Raw genomic sequence first — 24,606 nt, 5'->3', positions numbered from 1 at the left:
TTTAATGATGGTCAACACCACTTATTTAGATGACACAAATTAATTCAGCCCTTTTCAGCTACTTCAAGTCACCCACTTTAATAAGGCTAAATACTGTTCATCTCAGTTAGCATCTCCAGCAATAGGAAGATCTGTTAAGAACTGTCAAGTCTCTGATCAGCAAAAATCAAGCACAGCAACATTTTAATTGAGTTAAAGCAATTCATAAAGAAAACTATCACGGTAATATGGCTTTTCTACAAAGAGAAACATGTTCTTTAATCTACATGTGAAACAAAAGGGAAAAATAATACAGTTCCAGAGCAAATTTTGTCATGTTTGTGCAATGTTAACCGTGCTTACAGGCACAAGGACATTTGTACTTCCTCTAACAGACAAATTGATCTACGGAGCAGTTAGAGTCAGCAAGCAGACCCTGTACTGAAAGTGTGGCCAGTGAAATCTTCCAGCTATGCATTCTCTGAAACTCTCAAAAACACTTCAGTCCTAAACACAGCAAAAGGTAAAGACAACATTTCAATGCTGCAGTCTTTCTTAAATAAAAAAAGGAAATTCAAAAGGGATTTTTTTTTTAATTGATTGAAAATATTTGTAACAGACACAGCTCAATATGCATTCTGCTTCTTTTTGCAAACCAAGTTAGATCCTTCCATTTTAGTGCAACTTAAAAACAACAACAACAACAAAAACCACACCACTTTGCTTTTCAAAATGTGAGGATTAAGAAAAGCAAGGCTGGAAAATTTGGAGAACAAGTATCTCAGGCTTGATTTTCTTTTCCTAACCTTATTTAGATTCTTGAGAAAACTGACAGAAGCCTTGCCTTTCATCTCAGAACTTATGTCAACTTACATGAAATACCATTTATCTTCCTTCTTTCTAAATAAAAACAAAACGCATTAATTTTAATTCTAGAAATAGTTATATAATCAGACTGTCACTAGTAGGCTTTTGATATGAAGCATCAACTACAAAGGATTATGATTTTTTTGGCAGGTCAGTCTTTGAGTTCTGCTAGGTATCAGTTTATTTTAAAAACCTAATTAAACCACTGGTCTGTAGGTTATTCTGAATTTATTCTGATATTTTTCTGAACTTTTTACTAGTTCCCACTGCCTTACCTTATGCAGTCACAATGAATAGTGACTTAATCTGGGTTATACTCTCTCCGCTTGTTTGGACTAAAGCGATGAAAAGTACCTGACCACTTATCACCTGAAAACTCTCATTTCAACTCAATACTGAGAAACAACTGTTATCAGAAAAAAGTCAGAGGAGACACATAAAACCTCTACAGATGTTTGTACTGGCTTATAGTAGAACCACACTCAAGAGCTCCGCCCTTGTATTCAAATCTTGTGGCAATGAACCAGTTCATAATGAAGACCAAATCAAGCATGTAGATGAAAACTATGGCCAGCATTTCTGTTCTGGGGCTATGTTGGACTTCCTGCTACAGGAATAAACCTTATGTGACAAAAGTCAGACAGAGCATTTCCAGGGCCTAGGCATGAAAGAACTTCAGCACAAACAAAACAATGTCAATAACTTCATCCAGTTCCACTTAAAATGCAAGAGATGCTACTTTCAACTTGTCCTCTATAATAAAAATGTACATATATACTCTGCATGTCTCTTCCTAAGTACATTGTTTTGGATCTCTCCCCTTAAACTCTGTCTGTTAAAGAGTTTAAACAGCCTAAACCCTTTGTTGGAGGCAGCCTAGTGTCACTTGAAGTTTTGTTTACAAATCAGACATATTTAGCCCAGTTTGCCCAAATGAGCTATAAAGTCATATCTCAGCAGAATCAGGTGCTCTACATATTTACACTCTTCATTCATGCTTAAACAGTGCAATACAGTAAACACTACTTCAAATGATCTTTCAAAAAAATACACAGAATCATTGGGTAGGATTTAAACCAGCCAAAGACAACGTGCCAGATTCTTTTCTCATTTATGGTGGTGTAAATCAGGGACAATTTCATTCAAAAGTTATACTTAGCAGTGGCCTAGAAAAAGTAACATCTACAATGCAAATCAAACAGCACAAACAACTGTAACATATGCGTACTTCGAAAAATATACAAAATTTTTTCAGCTGTACCGGAACTTCTCACTCTTGACTTTAAATTTTGGAACTTTTGGCTACCTAAATTTTGTTAAAAGTAAATGACTCATTTCCTAAATATTTGGAGGATGGCTGGGCAGATAAGTCATTTGTTTATATTTGTTAATGCACTTGACTCAACCTAGGTTTTCTGCTTTTATACCTATAGTTTCAAAGTGATAAAAGCACAGCATCAGTGTATCAGAAAACTGACATCAGAGCCGGGTTAGCTGCTTCCACATTTATATCCTTCACAGACAAAGGTTGTGAATTAAACTGGCAAATATAGGTAAATCTGCTTGAACATTCAGGTCCCTGCAATTTCAAGCAAGGCACCCAAAAATTTTGGGAATACATAACCTTAAGGCTTCTATGCTATCCTCATCTGAGGAACTGAATGACACAATCTTAGGTCAGTAGTGCTGTGAAAACTAAGCAAGTTATTATTCTGAAATGTTCAAACACTGAAATACGTTAACGCAGAACATAGAAAATCCACAGAAGAACTATCATTCTGGTTTTAGAGCAGAATAAAATAGCACAAGTCACTTATGGATCAATGAAAGGAAAACAAACTGTTTAGTAGCAGATCACTCAAGATATATAGTCCAAAGATATATAGTCCAAAAGATATAAAGTCCATAGTAACTCCATTGACTCTAATAATATATGTACAATAAATAGGATTTTTTAAATGTTAGTTTTAGGGATTGAACATTATTTTTACAGGCTCAATTCAGATGCTATTTAGTCCATTCTGATGTTTACATCCTTTGTTTTACTCGGCCAATAGCTGATTAATGAAAAGAAATCCCACTTTTTAATTCTACATTTTCTTTCTAAATAACCCATCTTTATTGTAAAGCAAAACAGAAAAAAAAAAAGTGGTATTGATTTTTCACACAGCAATATTTTCACTGTTATTTGCTAAGGTACAGTGAACTCCCTTGAGAAAATAAATTCTAATTACCATTATGAAATATTCCCAAAGCATTTTTTTCAGAAGATCTTCTGAAACTATAAACATATTAATAATGATTTTTTTAAAAAATAAAGCAGTTTTGGAAATGTTTATCTAATGGAATCTAAGTTACTTAAAACAAAATTTGTCACCACGCAGCTTCGCCATTCAGAAGGATCAGTGCAAGTAGGAAACTGTGCACAGTTATTTTTGAACTTACTTTTTACTTCAGCACAGAGTAAATTTTTGATGACCTACAGGAACCAGAAATGAAAGTGCTCCCAGACTGGCTCTGATGATCAGAATTTTCAGAATCCACTGAAGTTTTGCCCAATATTCATTTTCATCAGTAATGAATTTTTGCTGGGAATTAGCAGACTCCCACTTACAGTAAAAGCAGGCACCAACTACGCACTATTTTACCTCTAATCAGAATAAACATGAGCATGACTCCTAGTTCCTTCAGAGGAAACTCAAAGCCATAATTAATAACTTCTCATTTTGGTATTACAGAGTATACCTGTTTTTTCTGTTTGCCATAAACTGCTAAGATTATCACTTGTTTAAGCGATACTTAAAATACCCAATACAATACTAGTTATAAATGCAAAAAATAATCTCTTTGTTTCTTTTATCTGGCAATAAAGAGATACACAGCTGTCACAGTCTGTTAATCTCAGCAATAAAGAGAAATATGATTTCCTGGGCAATGAAAAGGTAATCAGCGGTGGTCAAGGTTTTTTTCTGGTGTTTCTCTGCCACCTGGTGGTTGCACAGAGCAATTCTCTCCCTCCTAACCTACCACACTACTCTCAGAGAGCTGTGAATTTACATGCTATGAATCACCTTCCTCTGACGCTCCATAAAGCCCCCTTGCCTCTCTCACACACTTTAAGTCCATTGCTGCCTGTGTGTACGGCACACTGGGACCCTTTGACCTTGTTGTTTATGGTAATATCTAAATAAAATCAGCAGATGTTTTAAATAATACTTACCTGCAATTAAGGTTTTTTTCTTCTCACAAAACTGTAGCTCAAAATATTTTATAAAACAGCTAGAAAAATCATTCAGGGGTGTCTTAGCATGTCCAAAGGCTTCCAAGACACAGTTTACCTGCAAGAAAATGGTAAAGCAGTAGTAAGAGAGGAAATTTATTTTAACAGGAAGATATTTCAAAAAACATCAGTGAGATTGATTTGAGACCAGTAACTGGAGGAAAAAAAAAAAAAAAAGACTACTTTTTTAGCTTAGGATTTAACAAATTTCTTAAAATTTTATTTTCTGTAGAGAACTTAAAATAAAATAGCTTGGGAAAAAAAAAAAAAAAAAAAAGCGCTGTCAGAATAGTGGGAGTTGTAAATGCAACAGGGAAGACAAGGGCTTAGGCATAAGCTGTGCCCTTACAGGTAGTGTAGATACAAGTGATGGAATCACATGCCCACAGCTGGCAAGGTTAACAAAAAGATTAGGATCTCCAAAGGCAGTTATGCTTGAAAGGTTACAGTCGGTTCACACTAAAAACAACGAAACAAACTCACACGGTTTTTATTACACCAGAAATGACATAAATTATTGGTTTCAAATAGAATTGCTTCAGCATTAAACTCATAAAAAAGTGAGGAAGAAAACAGATTCAGATTTTGTTTGCATCTCTCATTAAAGTATTTCCATGTGACATCTTCATTTTTTTTGCAGTTATTTTAAAAAAGCATATTCAAAATATTACATTTAATGAAAAAAAAATTAAATACGCCCTCTTTCTTTCATGTTCTCTCCGTATTTATCTTTTTTGTGTATAATTAGTGTCTTACACTAAATGAGTTCCCTTCAGCACTTTCCTCTCTTGTATCCTGAGAAATTGATTGCAATGTGGCCACAACACACTGTTGTTCTGATATAACAGTGATTTGCTGGAGCTGGACGAACACAGCTGGGAAGAGACAGGAGGGAAGAGGGCTGTGGAGAGGCACAGCTACCGTGTGGTTCCAATCACAAAAACAGAAGCTCTGAAAATCAGACCCTTCAGAACTATTAGTTAAACCAGTTATTTGTGCAGTAGGTGGCAGCAGAAAACCAGTGAGCCTAGTTTTGGTTCCACTCCAGTAGCATTGCCGTTTAAGATGTATTTGCTGAAATTTGGCTAATTCAGCACTCGGTTTGACCAGTGCAGTTTTAGTAACTTCCAGTGATGCTATGTATAACTGCAGCAGGCACAAATCCAGGCCATCGTGTTCATTCGAGCACCTTAACAGGCAACTAAATCAGAATCATCACTCGATTCCCCTTGGGTGGGATCTGCTACACCTCCATTCTCTGCCTGAGGTCGGGTGTCCCATCCAAGCTAGTTACAAGGGATCTTTCTATAACAAACATGCAACTCATTTTTCCTAATATGTGATGTTTCTCTTCTACCTGTATTGACTAACAGTCATTGACACGTGTGACTAATTCTAAACTATAAAACTAAACAGTTTATTAAACTAAACTCTAACCTCTACGGCAAGTGGCATGAAAAGGTTCACATTCATATATTTTTTGTTTGCACAATAGGATGGACATACTGGCACATGCTGTCCTCTGAACTGTTGCCAGAGGACCTGGTGGGGATTTAAACTGTACCAGGAAGCAGGAGACAAGTTGCAGCAGAAACAGGAATACCTCTCACACCTCCTAATTCCCACTGCTGCCACATTTGTATCCAAAAACATACCGTTTTCAGTTTCTTATTCAGAAAGTTAATTATTAACTGATTTCTACTACTCATTATTTAATCTGAACTTTCTGAAAACAAACGTATTTGAAGGATTTGACCTGAATTTTGCAGTTCTAATTCAATAATATCTATGGCCAGATCAGTTCAAAACTACAAGAAAACCAGTGTAGGCAGTAAACTAAAAAACAACAAAACAACAAAAAACAGTAGAAATAGATATAAACTGAAGGTCTGGCTCATGGGTTCAAAATAAATTAAAAGTGTACAGTCCCTATCATTGCAACATTAATCTTCATAATTTATATTATAAAGAGAAAATAAGCAACAGTATTGTCAACATTGTCAAGTTGGTTAAATGTGTCAGTTAAATGTGTCACAGGTTAAATGTGTCAGTTGAGGAACATACATGAAGCAGGATCACGCTGAAAAACACTTTAACATGGAAATTGTATGATTGCATGAAGGAAAGCAAAACTAGTGTGTTTTTTTTTTCAGTTGTGTTTTCAGCGTGATCAGTTTTTTTAATGTCTTCATAAGACATTAAAACTACTGTTTTCTAAAATCCAGCCCAAATCCATAGGACTTTTATTAACCTACTGGCTAGAATGTACTAAATAGGAACTAGTGTATCTATAGTCTTTCCCACATCCCAATAATCCTGATTTGTAGGTTGTATGTTAACATCAGCTATGCTTTGACACTATTTTGTCACCCTTCTGGACTTAATCATGCATAATTCAGGAAGAAAGCAGTGTGTTTTGAATGATGCATGTTACATCATTAAAAAACAAACACAATGAACGAGTCCAGAGTTTTTTAAGGTATCATGCATATGGCAAGTTGAACCTAAAAAAAATTATCTTGCGTTGAACATAAGTGCTGTAAAGGTGGAAGGATGAGTGAAAGATTTGAAAAAAATATATTTTTTAAAGTACGAAACAATTCAGTAACAACAATGTAGATTGTGTTAAAACATTACATGTAAATCTGCCTCTGAGCTGGGATCTCAGATGAGAAATGTCATCAGCAAAGGCAGTTTTTTGAAAGAATTTGAATTTGCAACATAGAGTTCAGCATAATTTAGAATGTGAGTCTGAAGCTTTATAGCAGTGTTACCGCTATAACAATAAAACACCAATGAGTTGCAATGTTCAGTCAAATGAAAACTTTACATTTGCAATGTACTAGCATGGAGCCAAATGTATCTGATATGTGAAGCAGGTTCTCATGACTTCACGAAATGCACTGAACAAAATTTGGTTCTGCTATGGGAATGAAATATGCAAATATTTCAGAACACTTGCCTATACCGTATTTAGTGTACAAACACTGAGTCACATAACCTCAATCAGCCCTTTCAGTTCTACTGCAACTTTCCAATTTCTGCTTCACATAATATTATTGCAGATGACTGAGTGCTTCTTACACTGGCCAAAGAAGCATCATCACAACCAGAAAAATTTGTTTATTTACTGAAGGCAGTTAGTACACATTTAGGTAGGACACAGTACCTTATCACACAAATGGTTCCTATTCACCAAAATTGGACTCCACTTTTTGGTTTCCTCTCAGCACATCAATGTAAGCTTAATCCTGCTCCCATTCAGATCAATACAGGAAAAAAAAAACACAAACCAACTTTACCTTGAATGGAGGTGATAAACCCTTTATGAACTTCAGCATAGCAGATGACTTTTCCCTTCAGCTTTGAATTACGCTGCCTGTCAAAGAAGCCAGATTTTTGTCTTGTTCAACTCAAGTGTTCAGAATGCTACTTACATGTTTTATCTTTGTATCAAAGGTACTTCTGCTGGAGTTGGCTCTACAAGTGAGGTGCTTCACTATCTGTTTGCAGGCTTCAGTCTTCCCAGACCCACTCTCTCCACTGCAAGATAACAGGCAAGGAAGAAATGCGAGAATCATCGTTATTTTTACATTTGAGATATTACTTATACTCTCTGCTAGCTCTGTTGGAATGTATTTAAGATATATTTTGTCCAGCAAAGGAGTCTGCTTATACTGCCTGGTTCTTTATCCAGACAGGAAAATACTACTGTGGTAATGACAGGAGTCAGAAGAAAAGAAAAAGTTAGAAAGCAGTAGGAAGAACAGAGAGGAAATAAAAGGAAAGAAAAGAAAAGGATGTTTGAAGAGTCAACTGGCACAGAGCACTTGTGTTAGTAGGGCACAATTTCTTTTTGCTGCCACACAGTCAAGAAGCTGAGGAGATTTCACAAGCTGCCCAGTCTCTGCAGTGCATACTCTGATTTCAGTGATTCTGATTCATTTAATTTCTTGTTAATGATGTGGAATATATATTTCTAACAATGAGAATTTCTGAGGGGGAATATGAACAAAGAAAATGAGTTAATAGACAATTTGATTAAGGCAGATGGGAAGAAACAACATAAAAGTGGAGGAATGGGGGAGGGAAGCGAACTCAGTGGTGCATTTTAAGCGTGAAGATGGAAAGGATAAAGTAGTGAAGCCTGATTAAGAAATTCATGTAGGAACTTCTTATATGAATTACAATTGTTTTCTTTATAGGCAACTGAACCAAACAAAATTTAATTGATGTTTCTCCTTCATTTATCTGCTTGATCAAATTTAAAAGGCTTTTTCTACAACAGTCAGATTAGATTTTCACCAGTACAATGGCCATGCTGGTTGGTCAGTCTGTTACCTAGTTTATGAAAATGAGAGGGCAGCAAAATATAATATGTCTGGCCACTGCCACACCTATTCACATCTCACTTCAAAGGAGAAAATTAAATAAAGGAAAAAACAAAAGAGGGAAGAAAAAAAAGGTCTTCATACTCAGGCAGAGCTGGGAACTCTGTGCCACTTATTCTCATTCAGTTCTTATAAGACATACATGCAGCTCTGGGGGATATCATATTTGTTTGCCTGGTGAGATGTGTTCCTAGGCATCAAGATGGATTTCTCATTACTGTATATAACATGTCAAACTGCTTTTAACTATGTCCTCAATGCTTCTGGAACAAGCTGGAGTCTGACCCTGGCCTTCAAACTCCTGCTGGCATCAGTAGGAGGTTTGTGGTCCAAGACTGCAAAGGTTTGCAACCCGCATGTAAGTTATGAAAAGACCTCATTTAATAGGCCACAAAGCCATATTTAAACCAGTCCAACAAACTGAAGGTAAACAAATCAGATGAAATCAAGGTCACCGTCCTAGCTAATGTGAAACCAGTATTTCTACAGAATTGACTGGATGCTTCGTAAGCACACTATACCTTGCTCAGATCTGCAGCTTCTGACTGTCTGAAACAATTTGTTTCAAAAGTCAGAGACATTTGATATCACCCTCAAAACTCTGCATGCTTCTCTGCCCTCTGAATCAATGACTTCGCTCTCCAAATGCTAATTGCAACATGCTGCCTCTTTTCCTAAGAAGTAGCATTAGTTTTCTGCCTTAATAATGCCTGTGTCCAAATCCTATGATCTTTTTGCTGTTATCACTAACAGGAAAAGAAAAAAAGTGAAACAAGGGCATTAGTCCTGCAATAGTCATCCCCTAGGGACACTTCATACTCTTGCAAATTACAGACCTTATGCCTGTATTCTGCAACGAGCTTTCAGACATATATCAACTGTGTATAAGGGGAGAAAGAATTATGGTATTTGATGTGCCTTTGATTGTTTTCAAGTATTACAAAGGAGGCATGCAATTTGTAACTAAAAAGAGAAAAATGCCTTCCTAAATGAAGGAACCCAAGTGTTCCCCATAAGTTGCACTCTTAATGAATTTGTTTCACTTGTATAAAAGAAAAAAAGGTATGTTTTGTTTTCCACTGCAAGCAAACTTCAGCCCAGATAACACAGGACCTGCACAGCGAGGGGAACTTCTGTCCCTTCTTGAATATTTCCTTCCAAGATTGCTATTTTCTAAACTTCGCAGTGAAACAGCTTAAAGATTTGATAACTTTGGGTCAACTGTTAATTTTACAGAATTGAACATTTGTCTAGCAGTGTCACAGGAGCTTATTGTCTAGACTGGTTGCTAGAATACAGTTCAGAGGTGAGAATTCACTAGAATTTGGCTGCTGAAAGACAGACAGTGTCATGCAGTTGTTCTGCACATTTCAGGGATCTGTCTATAGTCCTAGTGAAATACAGATTGAAGCACTAAGAAATAAATGCCACATTAGATAAAATAATTTTTGTTGATATCATTGCAACATTTGAGGCAAGAAATACTTTAACAACAAAAAGTCATTCAGCAACTTCAAACAGTTCTCCTTTACTCCATTACCTTTGAGGTGGAGTAAAAAAAGTTTGTAATATCCCAGTTGTCCACAATATCTGTACTTTAACAATTTAATTCTGCTTCGAGAAAAATTCCTCTTCTCTGTTCTAAATAGTTGCACTACTATGTTGTTCAAAACGTAATTTACAATATGAAGGGTGGTTTGTTTTTTGACTTTTGGTTGGACTGCCTGATTAAGGTAGAGGATAAATTAGCATTGGAGCAGGAAGGCACTTTTCTGCAGTAAAACTTCCATAAAAGTCATTATGAAACAGGCAAAGCAAAGGCAGCTTATTACACAGATAAACAAGGTTAAATCAGGAAATCAGTACAGAGACTGTATTCCAAGGGAAAGGAAACAGAGAATTTGAAATCCTACGCTCACAAAGCTTTGTCACATGATTTATCCTTTGGCTTTCTAGTTTTCCTATATACTACCTGATGGAAGGCCTGCTTCCTATTATTTCTTAAATAACTTTTTTTTTTCTTTTTAATAATACCTTAATTACAACTCTAGTCTCTATAACTTAAAATTAAATGAATAATAAAAAAAAAAAAACTCTTGAAATAAAACATCTGAAACTGTTATAAAAAAGTCCAATTCAAAGTAATAAAATACAAAGGCATGTGAAGCAAGGAACACAAGACGTTCAACAATCAGGGGAACTTGGATTATCATCCAGCTCTTCTGCTACTTCATGCAAGTCTGGCTGGGCCACTGGCACCACTCACGCCAGTAAGCTGGAATGTTGGAATGTTTTGTGATGGACATTCATGCAGAATGTTTTATGTAACAGGTGATTCATTTTACAAGACTGAAAATTATTTTATTTTTTACATTGTCTCCTTTGTTGCTTGGGGAAAGCCAGTCAACCTTTGGGAGCAGACAAAGCAGAGATCTGACATGTCAGAGGTCCAACAAAAGTGCAGCCTTCTGCTTCCATAAGTTTAATTGCTATCATTATCTCAAGTCAGTCAAGAGACTGCAGCCAAATCTGGCTAAGGATACAATACACAAATGGTCTGGCCCTGAAGAGCTTCTAGTCTAAACATATCACTACCGACAAGCAGCTGCAGAAAGAAAAACTTTAAAAACAAAAACAAGAAAAACCTGAGGGTTGTTGTATGCGTGAGAGAGAACAGGACAGTAACTATGAGCAGCACTGTATACAGTGAGCATAACTGCTTATGTACAAATGACTAGTTCATTCACTGATGTGGATTAGCAGTGCTTTAAGAAAGTTCGTTGGAAAGGACTTCAGTAAGAAATGTCAAATTCCTGGTTCCCAGTTAGGCTTAAACTTGAAATAAATAGTGCTGTAAGACTCTGTCCAGAAGCTATGAACCTATTCCGAACACACACATGGGCTGAAAATTTAAGTAGCACTTGAAGGTAAGAAAAGAGAGCCTGGAAGTTTAGCAAGGGTTTCAAGACCATAACTTTGTACTTAGGCAGCCAAGTTCCAGCTCAGACAGATTCAGGTGCCATTACCTCTTTTCATTATAATATTTGGCAAAAATGTGGAAGGCAAAAATGACAAGACACAGAAGAACAGTATCGTTAAGGGTTACACTGCATGCAGAATTCATTAGCAACAATAAAAGAGTATAATAAAAGAGCAATTCATAAATCATTAGTAATGGCCACTAAACTCATGGGAAGTATCTTTCTGTAATTAAACTTTGGCAGAAAACAAAAACAAAACCAGCACTGAACTGAAAAACATTGCTAATAGAAAATAAACTTTACCTCCACAAAATAAACAAGATACTAAGCTTGATGAAGATGATAGGACTAGCACACATAAGGGAGTATTTTCTGAAATTCTTTGCAGTGTCTTTGAAAAGATATTGGGTAACTTGATATATTGAAAATACAGTAATAGTCTTCTATAAATTACTGTGTTGGCTTTTTTTTTTTTTTTTTAAATAACAAATTCCAAATTTTCCAGAAGAGTTCAGATGAGTTTGACACTGCTATCATTTGGCTCTTCTGTGGCAGCTTATAGTTAAACTAGACATATTTTGAGAATTGCACATGAGAAGTAAAATATTCATACTGGTATGGTATTAATTCTCACTGCTCTTTATCACATCATAACATGCACATTAAAACAACCTCTTCTCATAGTAAAATGTATTACAATAAAACTAAAGAATAATGGTGTTTACAAATTCTACTAACAAATTATAATACTATGAAGTATTATTACATGTAAGTAAAGTAGAACTAAAATAAATATAGATTATGAGATTTTATTGTATAATCGCATCATGTTTCTCTTGCTAATGACAGCAATAAAAGACAGAAGTGTACCCTCTGTGTACTCTTCCCAGAGTGCTTGTATGCCAAAATGGCATCTCTTGTAGTTATCAAGGAAATTTCATCTTGAGACTTCTGCATATCCACTGTAATCATCTATTTTCACTGGATTTACTACTACTAAAAACAAACAAAACTAGCACCCTTATGACTTGGAGTGGCTATTTTCCTACGTGGCATTCTGATATTCCTCCTTGTGAGACCTCTAACTTGGACAGTCTCAGGCCAACCACTTCAATACCACAGCAGTAGCAAACATCATAGTGGGATTCTAGGAATTATTTAGTCTAAACCAATACCGCTACTAAAAACAGCAGGCCCTGCCTTTCCTGCTCTGGCAACTCCTTTCACCTCTATGGGAATTTGGCTTTGGAATGGACTCAGGTTAAAATAGCTCCTCAACCTCACCACCATCCTCCCAAGAGTATTTTTCACCAAAGGGCATTTCTCCAGCTCAGTTCACCATGCCACCACCTGAATGTTTGTGTTGACACAAAGGATGGCATGGAAATGAAGAAATGAGCAGCCAAAGGTATGAGATGGGCAAAAGCACTCCTAGGCAGCTTATTCCAGTGTAACGTTCTCATGTATCTATGAGACCTTCTCACTTGTTCATCCACTGGCTCCTACCTTCTGACTGCTTCCATGAAGTGGCCCTTTTAGCTATGGAGAGCTCTTCTGAGCTCCTCATCATCATTCAGTACATGATTCCACATTAGAGGGAAGCACGTTTTCTTACTTTTAAAATTTGTTTCTAGGCACGCTTATTTCAATATATATATACACATGGAAATGCATGGAAAAGTATTCACAACTCAACTTTATAAGTGGGGGTATTTTAAAATTCCAGGCCATATGCCAAGTTTACAGATTTTTTTTACTTGGGAATGAGAAGTATACTTGATAAGAAAGGTTGGAGAAAAAGTAAAACACAAAAGCTTGGAGTATTTCAGAACTGCAGAACTACACTTATTTGGCTCTGATATGAAATTAAATAAATCTAAAAAAAAAAAAAACAAACAAAAAAAAACAGTTACTCAAGTGAAAAAAATCAAGAAAAAACCTTGTTCACTATAGCACATGCCATAACAGTCAGATAGTAAGCCCTGCTCCTTGTTGTTTATTAGCACAGATGTAACCAATGAACTATCTATCTATCCCTCCCAGTGGCAGAAGAACCTTCTCTTGCTGATAGATAACACTGTTTTACAGCTAAAATAGTAAGAGAGCCAAAGTCCATTTAGACCATACACGTGCTCATGCACACATATATATACATGCACATGGGTGACATCAAGGGGGTAGATGAATAAATTGAGAATTACATCACGGATATTTTTCCGATTATTATTTTTGTCAGAAAAGCAAAGGAAAATTCTTGTATCACTTTTCCTTTCCAGACATTCATTATTTAGATTCTTCCAATGGAGTAATAATGAGAATGTCCCTCAGTTAAGTACAATGAAACCCTGACTAATATTACACATAGAATGATTTTTAATACTCCTCTATGAAATTCTGAAAGATCCCAGTTCTTCTCTGTTTTCTCGTTTAGAGTTAGCAGAAGAAAGGCAGTTACAAATAACTGTTTTTAGCTGCTTCTGTTAAGTGCAGTTATACTCTTATGCTAAATTAACAGATACATTCCCTTCGTTTTCATAGCGGCCTTCAGACCTAATTGATTACTTTAGGACTGCATAACTATGGATTGCCTTGATGTGATACACAAATATCCTGCCAATTGCTTATGCCATCAGCAAAACACCCTCATGTCACATTCTCCATCAGGTCACTGATTTATATATAATAACCTACAGTGGGCCGGGCAGGGATCAAAACAGTGGAGCTTATCAAATTTCTTGACACCCTGATATAAAATCATCAGAAGAAACTATTATCTGCTACCACAGCCATTTATTATTAAGTATATTATCCTTTGTGTACTACTACACAATACTGAAATTGGCAATTAGCCTTTTTCCTTAAGTCAGTAAATATTGTTTTCTGCTTTCTCTCTGTTTGTACTTACGGGCAACTTCAGAAAGTTAGTAATCAATCACCATTGTCCCAAGTGAATACAAAGAGAAAGTTCCTACTTTGAAGAAAATGCTGAAAACAGTGCCTTAGAATATTTCTTATTTGTATCAAAATGTATTTTACCTAAATAGAGTATTTATGAGAAGAGAATATGAACATACAGTAATGATCTTCTAATTCTGTCTATATCTCTGCTTAAGTGTCTTTGCTCACTGGATAAATAAGTAACAGTTCCATTCTGAGTAGGTTATAAAAAGGTTACCATTTGTTTCAAAAAATCAAGTCAATTCTGCACATAATTAATTTATATTTGTTAGTTTATAAATTTACATACTATGCTTTTATATAAATGAACTACATATACACTATGCTTTTTATAAACAGTGCTTTTAAAAGAAAGAAGACTTAATATACAGAACTTCAAATACTTGCAGAAGCCTGTATCCACATAAAGAGAATGCAGTAAAAATGTCTACATATGAATTTATGATTGTAGTTACGTGTTCATTTTAACTGTTGTAACTCTGCAACATTATGATTAGCAGCTCTCATTAACTACCTCTAGAATTAGAGGTAGGTCAAGAGCAGTTATAAGTTTTCTCAAATGGATCAGCCTTTATTCCTGGTCAAAATCAACCTTTTCTTTTTTTTCTTCCCATCTCTATGAAGTTTCACAAACCCTTGTCACCCTTGTCAGTATTTCAGCCAACATCAACAATCAAACTGATATAATTGAACAAGAAATTACATTGAGCAATTACAACAAATTCATCAGACCTTTTGCTTTCAGGTAGGGTGAAGGAAGAAAAGGGAGGGCAGAAGATTAATGGATTTGGGAAGCAAAATTTCCCAAGAGAATTCAAACTTTCACAATAATAAAGCTGGAATATTTGGATGAACCTCTGTTTCACTGGAAATTTTTAATGCATTTATTCACAATCTTAAATGGATTTATTATTGCAACAACACTGTGAATTAAAGAAATGGTTAAAGTGCTTTTTGAAGATGGAAGGCTAAATAACAAGCTCATGAGCGCACACAACATGAGGCTGAGAAGAAGCTCTAATACAGGTGCACGAATTCAGAGGTTTATAATTTAGAAAAGGACTTCCCGATTTTCTTTTCATTAGATTCTATTTTTAATTCTTTTCCATGCAATATTAGCAAACACACACCGTGTTTTGAATTTTTATCATTAACTTTTTGTAATTATATCCAGTTAGATGGAGTGGCAATTTGCCAAGAAAATTTAGGAACTTGAAATATAATTAAGCCTTTTTCAGTTCTATTTAGCCCTAATGTATGACACAGAGATCAGTACACAGAAAGAAATCAGTTGGACAAAAAAAATACAATGGAAATCTTAAGTGCTGAGTCCTGGGGGAAACGGCTGAAAGGCAGGAGTTGTAAATTAGTTAATAGAAAGATAAATTTTCACCTGAGGATAAAGCACTGGGGACGCTGTTCCTGGAATAGCATGTGGTAAGCTCTTTCAGCACAGGAAAATATATGTGGGGGAAGTGAGGAACACAGTTTTCCAGAGTTGCTTAAATAAAGCTGAGTAACCTGAAAAAAAAATGTGAAAATGTATATAAATACACTTCAAATCAATTGTTTCACCCCTCCACTGCCCCCCACTATACACCTAATTCTGTGTCTTTCATAGAGCTTTCTGAGCATTATGACCAGAATCTGTACATATACATATGGTACCCTTGAAGTATCTGTGAAGAGTTTAATTAAAGAAAACAGAGCTGTAAGTATAAAAGTTATAATTAAGATACACAAGAAAGAAACAACTATGGCACTCAGCAGTGCTGGGTTTTCCACTGAGTAAAACAAAATGCAATGAAAAACCTTCACACATTTATTGTCACTGCATAATGTTGCAAGTACTTTGCAAATTTAGGCATTTTACGAATGGATTTAAAGAATATATATATTTGCCCTAATCTGACAGAATTAAATTCTGCACAAATATAACAAAATAGGCTACCATAGTACAAACTGTTTCAACAGTTACTATGTCATCTCCAAAGTGGTGTCTCTATGTTCGTAGTGCTACTACAATAGTCAGTGTATTTCAGTGTAAAAATGCATTAATATTATCATCTAACAGTTGTATCAAATGAAGCAGCATATATCAGTGCTCATTAATTCATGGCTCTTTATGTCATCTCAGAGAGAAAAAATGCTCACAAAATTATTTGTTTTAGTAAAAGTCTGTTGGAACTAAGAGTGGGAAGATAGCGCAGCATGAAAAATTCCCAAGAAGTTATGTAAAATGATTACAAATCTAAGAAATTTTGAAATGCTGTTGTTATTGAACAATATACGTGATCATCCTTTCATTCCTTCATCATGGATCTTTCATTTTTTTCCACATATACTCTGTCTCTAATATGACTGTGCATGAATATGAAGCAAATACAGAATCATCTGAATGTACATTATTTGCACCAATCTACAAAGCCTAGTAAATTTAGTACCAGTGTCTAGGTACTGAAATGATAAGCCCCTTATCAGCCCTAACTAGTCTGCCTCATAAGTGAAAGATTATAGAGATAAGGGTACTAGTAAAAAAAACCACCTGAAGCACTTCTTAAGCTGCCTTGCGGATAATGACGGAACGCTCATGTACTCCAGTTTGCTCATATGCTGCCTGTACCCGACACAGGCCAGCTCTGTGCAACTGCCCCAGTGCAGTGCTAAGCTCATGTCAAGCACTTTGCACTCCTTGCCTGTGGTGTCTGAACTGAATGGCCCGGTGTGGAGCACAGAGAGCAAGTTTGAGCCTTTCAGCACCTCTCGAGGTTGTTATCTTCATAATTGCATTTTCAGCAAGCTGTGAACCCAAACAACCACTGCATAAAGCATGTTTGTCTCTTCTTCCAAGTTTGGCAGTGGCAGAAGTCACCTAAGTGATGTTATACACCTGGAACTACTTTTAAACAATTGAAACTGTTACTCCTCATACAACACTTAGCAAAGTGACTATTTTAAATAGGAAACAGATAGCAAAAATAGTGGTATCATGGAAGAAATTAAGAAGTTTTTGCCCTTTTTTTTTTTCATTAAGATGTTCCCAACACAAGAAAGGGCATTTATGTTAATTAATTACAGTAGTCTGACCTGCCAAATTAATTGTATGAATCCTCTGAAAAAGAACCACGCTGTAATATTTTAAAGACAGAATGCTTACCATGGTGGAATAAATAGGAAGTTCCTTAAATGGGTTAACAAGCAACAATATATCACCAATGTAGGTCTGGGAGAAAAAAGAGAGAGAGAGAGAGAGACAGAGACACATATAATTCATATAATTGCTTTAGTAAGAAATATATTAAGTCTTTAAAGATGCTAGTGGTTTTCTTCCAGAAAAGACTTTTGGCAAAGCATCTTAAATCTATCTATCAACACATTAAATATATTAAATATAATTCAAGAATTCAGAGCCTTTAACTTCATAACTTTAAATTGAGACCTAAATTTACAATTCAGATAGCATTAATTATTCTTTTTGTAATAAAATAGTTCTTTATAATGGAAAATTATGCACAGAAGAATTGCACTGCATATATTATTGTTATATTATTTGAAAGTTACTTTGTAACTCACCATTTGTTAAACTGCAGAAATGTAACATGCCTAACACATAAACAAGTTCCTCAAGCAATTTTTATGGGTTACATGACAGAATTTAGAAATGGTATATTCATTACACAGAACTGATACATTAAAATATGTTTCTTGTCAGATAAGACCAAGCAACTAATACATATGTAACTATTTATACGTGTGTATGTATGCACATATGTACATACATATATATATAAATAATAAAAAAAAAAGACATCCTGGCTATATTAAAAAATAGCAAAGCATCCACTGATTGCAAAGCTGCCAAGATTTACTATTTCATTTTTAAACACTCATTTTGAAAGAAATATTTAAGTATAAGGTTGTAGGTCACCCTTAGTGCTATAATTCTCACTCCACATAAGTAGCTGCTACTGTATCACACTCTTAGAATGTGAAAATTCCAGACCTCTGTCTGACAGCAAATTATCATGTGAACAGTCTCAATCATGCTGCCTTTTTCAAAATGAGATATTTTGATCTGGGGAGGGGAGAAATACTCCCTTTTGTAGCAAATGTACTTTTTTTTTTTTTTTTTCCTTCTGAAATGCAATAGTTTTTTTCCTTACTCTCCCTAGACTTGACTTCACTGCAGGCTTTTATTGCAGAATGGAACATTATTACCATTATTACACATCAGGAAACAAGAAGGAAGAAGTCTTCCATACTAAGGAGGATTTTGATTTGGAATTGAGTCCAAGGACTTTTCCTTCTAAGGCTGAGAACCAAATCACTCAAAGATCCAAGTCAGCATTGATGCTGACAATCTACCTAAGTACAATGTCTGCCTTTGAGCAGAATATTAGTCATCACTGTCTATAAATTTCCATTAAGCTAAGGAGAATGCCAGAGTAGGTTACGAGATCCTCTCGGGTAAAATCTTCAGTATTTTAAAATAAAAGAAGACTTCTCTTCCCTTTTATAAATACTAAGTATCTGTGGATCTTCCTGAATTCAACCTGTATTTCACATCCTTGAAAGTGAGATAAAGAAAAATAAATATTCATAATAAAATGGGATTTCATCCATGCTTCTAAAAACCAGATTTTTTATCATGGAATACTGTAACACTTAGGATTGAAGTGCCCTTAATTTCAAAGGTGTTGGCTGCAACTTGTTACATGTGACATTCCAGTTCCCTGTTATTGTCTAAAAAGTGCAATCAGCTTATGTTTCAAACCAATTGCCATGTTTCACATTGACATGCCACTCAACCGTTCAATACATTAGAAGTAAGTTATGAGTAACATATGAACAGGGATAGCATAATTTTCAAGTGCAAATTTTTTTCCACAGAAATACACCTAATGAGATACCTCCAATATTTAATATGGCAAAACCAAGAAAACCTGCTTTACAGAAATCTTCTTCTATTTTTTTTGCTTGATATCTAGATGATAGAGAACATAGAGAATGATTTCTGTAATACAAGAAAAGATCATGAGCAATTAAATCTCCCATGATCATTTGTAAGCTTTTTAAATCTAAATTTCTTTTGAATTTCCAGTAACCATATGTTCTATTAAATTTAAGTGAACATAACGTTAAAGGTGGAAGGATCTTGTGCTTGGCAGGGGGGTTGGACTAGATGATCTTCAGAAGTCCCTTCCAACCTTGGCCATTGTGGGACTCTGGGATCTTTCAGTAGTTTAAGAGGGGAAGATTACATGTGACCACCAATTTTTATCAACACATTTACTCTGTGAAATAAACATACATAGGTTTTATCCAAGCCTATTTGAAATGTTATTCCATTTTTTATTTATGATTTTATTCTCCTATATAAACTGAGAACTTGCAGGGCTTACACATATGTATGTCCTCACCCATCTAAATATTAGTCATGAGTACTGGTCAGGTTACTGTCTAGTAGTTACAAAAGTAATCCTATTCTTTTACTCTTGTTTGCTCTTTTTTGAAGGCTTACTGTTGATAGGTGAATAGTAACTCACATATATCTGATTATTACTGAAACGCTTCTGAATCTCATAAAGTAGGCTGCTGTCTGTCAGCTCACTCAGAGAAGCCAGGTCATCATTTGGAGCTGGAGGCATTAGCTTGATCTAGAAAACACAAGTTACACAGAGAAATAAAGTAACTTCACAACCAATCATTCTGTACTGTAATGTTTTAACCTAAAATATAGGCTTAGATCACTAGAATTTATGTAAAATGCATTAGGAAACTGGAGGGTTGTCACTCCTCCCATACAATTGCACAGCCTTAAGCAAGAGAAGCGCATCAAAAACAATTAGCAATGTTAAGGTGTGTAACTGTGTGAGTTTGATGGGCTCTTAAGAATATAGCCCCCTACTAGAGTGCCATTTGCTATTCCTGAACCCATAAAGATTCCCAGCTCAAGTGCAATTCTCAAGCTCACTTCATTAAATGTTTATGGCAGAAGAAATCAAGACTATAAAAGTTAGCGTACTTGTAAACTATTTATCGCCTAATATTTAACAAAGCTTTCACATTACTCTTCATCATAGAGGATTGAAAATTCTATTAGAATTTTTCCTGCAGAATAGAAGGAAGTTAATAAGAAGTGGGAATTGTGTTGTCAAGGAGACCAGAAGAGATTCAGAAACTGCTACTGTAGCAAAAACTGGTGATTTAAATGAGCCTAGTATTTCTCAGACTTAGAAGGAACAATACAAGCCCAGCAAGGCAAAGTAAAAAATAAGGAAACAAACAAACAAACAAAAAAATAAAACAACAGAACTGGAAAAAGAAGGGAAAAAAGAGCCAGTGACACAGGAAAATGTGATTACAGGCAAAATAACATTGATGCATCAAGCACAGTGCTTATAAATTATTATCTATACTTAAAATGTAGGTTAATTCCTTTTTTATGCCAGCAGTAAGAAAAATATTTTTCCATAACAACAGATTACCTAGAAGCAGAAAATACTCATGTGAATGATAGTAGAATGATTTTATTTGTTTGCTCTGAGTTTACTAAAATACCCTGCGGTGTCTATTTTGAGTACGGGCAATGAAGATGAAACAACTTTGTTCAGAAGCAGAAAGAAGACTGGGAGGTTTTGGAGGGAACATGGAGCACGTTTCTGGCAAGGAGAAGACCCCAATGACCATGGATGCTGGTGTTTAATAGCAGGGGTCTGATCCCAAACTACTGAGTTTCCATTGTTTGCATAGGTTCAAGGTCTAGTTGAGAAACCATGATGATCTGGGCTTTCTTCCTATATTTGTCCGGGCTGCACAGTTTGATATTGCAGAAGAATTTAATTTTAATGAAATAAGACTAACAATTTCACTTTGTCTTTACATTCCAAGATTCCTGAAACACACATACAAACACTCCTTCACACATCATTTTTAGGTGACCATAAGCAAACATCAGGGAGTTTGTAGTCATAAACAAGAAGGATGAATCAGATCTAATTTTGCATCTTCTTTAAATCATAGATCTTTGGCCCAATCAAAATTCTTCTCCTAACAATAGCAGTATTGAATATCAGTATCAAAATATTCACCAAACAGGGATAAAATTGCTTACTCTTCTGTTTTATCAAGAAGAAGCAAATGATGCACACCAGACATCACAACCACAGAACTACTAGCTTTTATGATACAAAACAAAATCCTGTTGTTTTTTCCCTTCACATATTTCAGCTTTACTCACATCCATATGCTGGTATGGTATAAATTAAGTTACGAAACCTTGAAGGTTCCTCTAGTCTATAGAGAAATACAAGTACAATTTGTAGAATATCGACTTCACACTTCATTTAGCACTACACAATGACTACTCATATCAGCACAAGGAAAAACAAGACACTTCTTTTTATCAGTATTTTTTACATGCCTGACTCATGGCATGCTGCTCTTTTCTTAGAATCCTAGCTTTAAAGCCTTACTAATCCTAAGTAAATTTGGTGAATTATGCAGTTGCTTCCAGCCCAAATCATCTCTCAATGCTATACTCGGTTTTCAGTTACTTGCCCTACTCAGTTCACTCTTTTCTTCATTTAACTCCAGAACTGAATAATGAGGCACCAGCTTAATCATACAATCTAAAGAAACTGCAAAATGTAGCTAAAGTAACTCTAAGAAATCACGCATAGTATATGTGAAGCCATGGTTCATCACAGATGAAACATATCTGCAGCAGGGGTTGTAAGCTCCCGGTTTCTGTTGCCCCATAATTTATGGAGCACCTTTTATTTGTGGAAAGCACACTTTTACTCTTTTCTCGACCTCAAGTGCTATGGCTACCATTACATTCGTGTTTCTTGTATCAGCTCTATGCTGAAGATATTCAAAATAATACTAGGGGCTCTGGCAAGCTTCCATTTTGGGACTGATACGGTGCCTGGAAAAATGTGGGAACCTCTGCTCTCATCTTTAAATATTTCCTTACTATTCCTCTAAAGACAAATACACTCAGTAGAAAATACTGCCTAAAGCAAGTATATGAGGTAACAGGCAAACTCCTCACAGAAAGCTGTCTCCTGTCTTTATCAGCTCTACAAACAGGCAATAAATGATGACTACTAAACCTCATATGCATGTAGCAGCATGAATATTAACAAAAGCTTTTTCACTGTTTTTCCATTCATACACTAAAACATGGAAGTCAGACATCTAATCTGCATTCTATCTGCAACAGATGTTGAACTAGACAAAGTACCAACCCATAAAAAATGTAAGGAAAATGTACCTTACAACAGTAGCTCTATGAAAGGTACAGCCTGAATAGATCAAGTGAAGACTTCCCCCCCACCCCCCCAACTTTTAATCAATTTTAACTTTATTTCTTATATCCATGGATTTTCAATAAAAGATTAAACAGCTGGGAAACCAGCACTTTAGGGGGGAAGCCCTTAGAAAAAAAAAAAAAATCATCTCGCTTTTGGATTCTTTTGAAAATGATCCAAACAAGTTCAAGACAAAGATTATTTAGGAGCAGAAAGATAAAAATTGTTCACCTTTTGAACCCTAACAAATATCTTGGGGCTTCTTTCTTTTCTTTTGTTTGCAACAATGCTAAGTTCTCAGTTCATATTTTCATATGTTGGAAAACAGATACCAAAATACAAAATTTATATGCTTCACAGGCTTCTATGCCTTTATCATAGTTGTTATAGTCAGTATTAGACCAGCTGCAAATACATAGAAGAACAAGAAGGCAGAAGTGCCCAAGTACACTTTTATGATGCTTTCTATTTCCTGCTTTCCCCATAAAATTGTGGAAAAACAAAACAAAAACAAAACAAAACAAAAAAAACCTCTCATTTCATTAATCCAGAAAGCAATAAATCTACAAATGTACAAATGAGTGAGTATGTCAAGGACTTAATTTCCTAGATTTAGCTGATGTAATAACTATTGTTAGATGTACATGTAAGATTTATTTACTGCAACATATAAACTGTAGAGATATGTACATATGCCAATTGAATATTTCACAATGTACCTTTCCACAGCCCTCATTTTCCTAATTCAGTCTTTTTCAGAAAAGATGTACTCTGAAACGATGGAGTGCTGAGAACTATCAAAATCTTATTATGGATATTCCCAAATAGACAGGAAAAAAGGAAAAATGCTGACTTGCTTCTCAAAATATTTGTACTTTCAGGTTCAGAAAGCAGAACATGAGTTTGAACAAGCCAGACATAAACAGTTGGGGTCCGCAGGTTGCCCGCTACATTTGTCTGTGTCTTTCTGACTGCTTATTCTGTAGGTATATTCCTCATCCCACTAAAGTGAATGTAGATTTTTCTGTCACATAAAAGATAGCATTTCTTCCCTTTTTTAAATTTTTTTTATTTTTATTTTCATGGCAGTTGGATGGCAGGCTAGCCGGACAGCAGATGAAAGACAGAAGCCTGCAGCCTCCTTCCCTTACCAGGGTGTCCACCTGGCTTGCAGCATCAAAATGGGCACAGGTCTTTACTATGTTCCCTTGTGCCCTATCAAGACTGTGCCATGAAATAAGTTTCTCTTAATTTACTTTCCGAAGCTCTCATTCCATATAAAGATGAAATCTACACTAGGCTATAAATAAATGTCTTTATTTCTAAATAAAAAGTCAGTTGGATTAGAGTATTGGCCTGTGGTTGTCCATATTTTCTGCAAAGTTAATAAACTTCTTTGTATGTTCTGGGCCCAGCTAGAACTCATGCATATGAGTACCATTTGGGTACCTGGGCACCATTCAGGTATGCCATCAATGGTCATTTCCAAAAGGCAATTTGGACACAGACCCATCTTTTGAGGTAGAAAATAGTTTTGTCTTAAGGATGATAGATGTTCACTGGGCCATCCCACATAGCCCTAGGCTAGAGAACAGGCTCTTGCTTGTTTTATTTCATAATATACGTATAGCCAAAGATGCTGATTCCATAGATTGATGTTTAGAAATGTAAAGTGCTCAGTTAAACTCCTGGATGCACAAGTAAGGGAACCCAAGTCTTTCACCATCAACATATTTTTCTAAAATGTACAAATAAAAAGTTTAGGGTTTGGTGGTTCAATATTCTGTAACAGAGCCTTTGCACTAAAATTCACAGCTCAATGAGCAAGAAAATCA

The 24,606-nt window shown here is 35.4% G+C and overlaps 1 protein-coding gene across 5 annotated transcripts in view; it reads right to left on the bottom strand.

Annotated features, from left to right (window-relative positions):
• MYO16 (myosin XVI) overlaps positions 1-24,606 on the bottom strand; it is a 386,560-nt gene that overhangs the window by 161,479 nt on the left and 200,475 nt on the right. For all 5 annotated transcript variants that reach the window (XM_080577669.1, XM_080577670.1, XM_080577671.1 and 2 more), the window contains 5 exons: positions 20,003-20,113; positions 17,614-17,679; positions 15,850-15,977; positions 7,564-7,669; positions 4,067-4,184 (listed from right to left, as the gene is read on the bottom strand). In XM_080577669.1, coding sequence (XP_080433795.1) covers positions 4,067-4,184; positions 7,564-7,669; positions 15,850-15,977; positions 17,614-17,679; positions 20,003-20,113 — 529 coding nt within the window. The remainder of the gene's footprint in view (positions 1-4,066; positions 4,185-7,563; positions 7,670-15,849; positions 15,978-17,613; positions 17,680-20,002; positions 20,114-24,606) is intronic.

The sequence above is a fragment of the Anser brachyrhynchus genome, assembly GCF_964034855.1.
Source record: "Anser brachyrhynchus genome assembly, chromosome: 1".
In the NCBI taxonomy this organism is placed as follows: domain Eukaryota; kingdom Metazoa; phylum Chordata; class Aves; order Anseriformes; family Anatidae; genus Anser; species Anser brachyrhynchus.
Note: the sequence above shows the minus strand (reverse complement) of the source record. Positions and strands in the feature narration are given on the sequence as shown.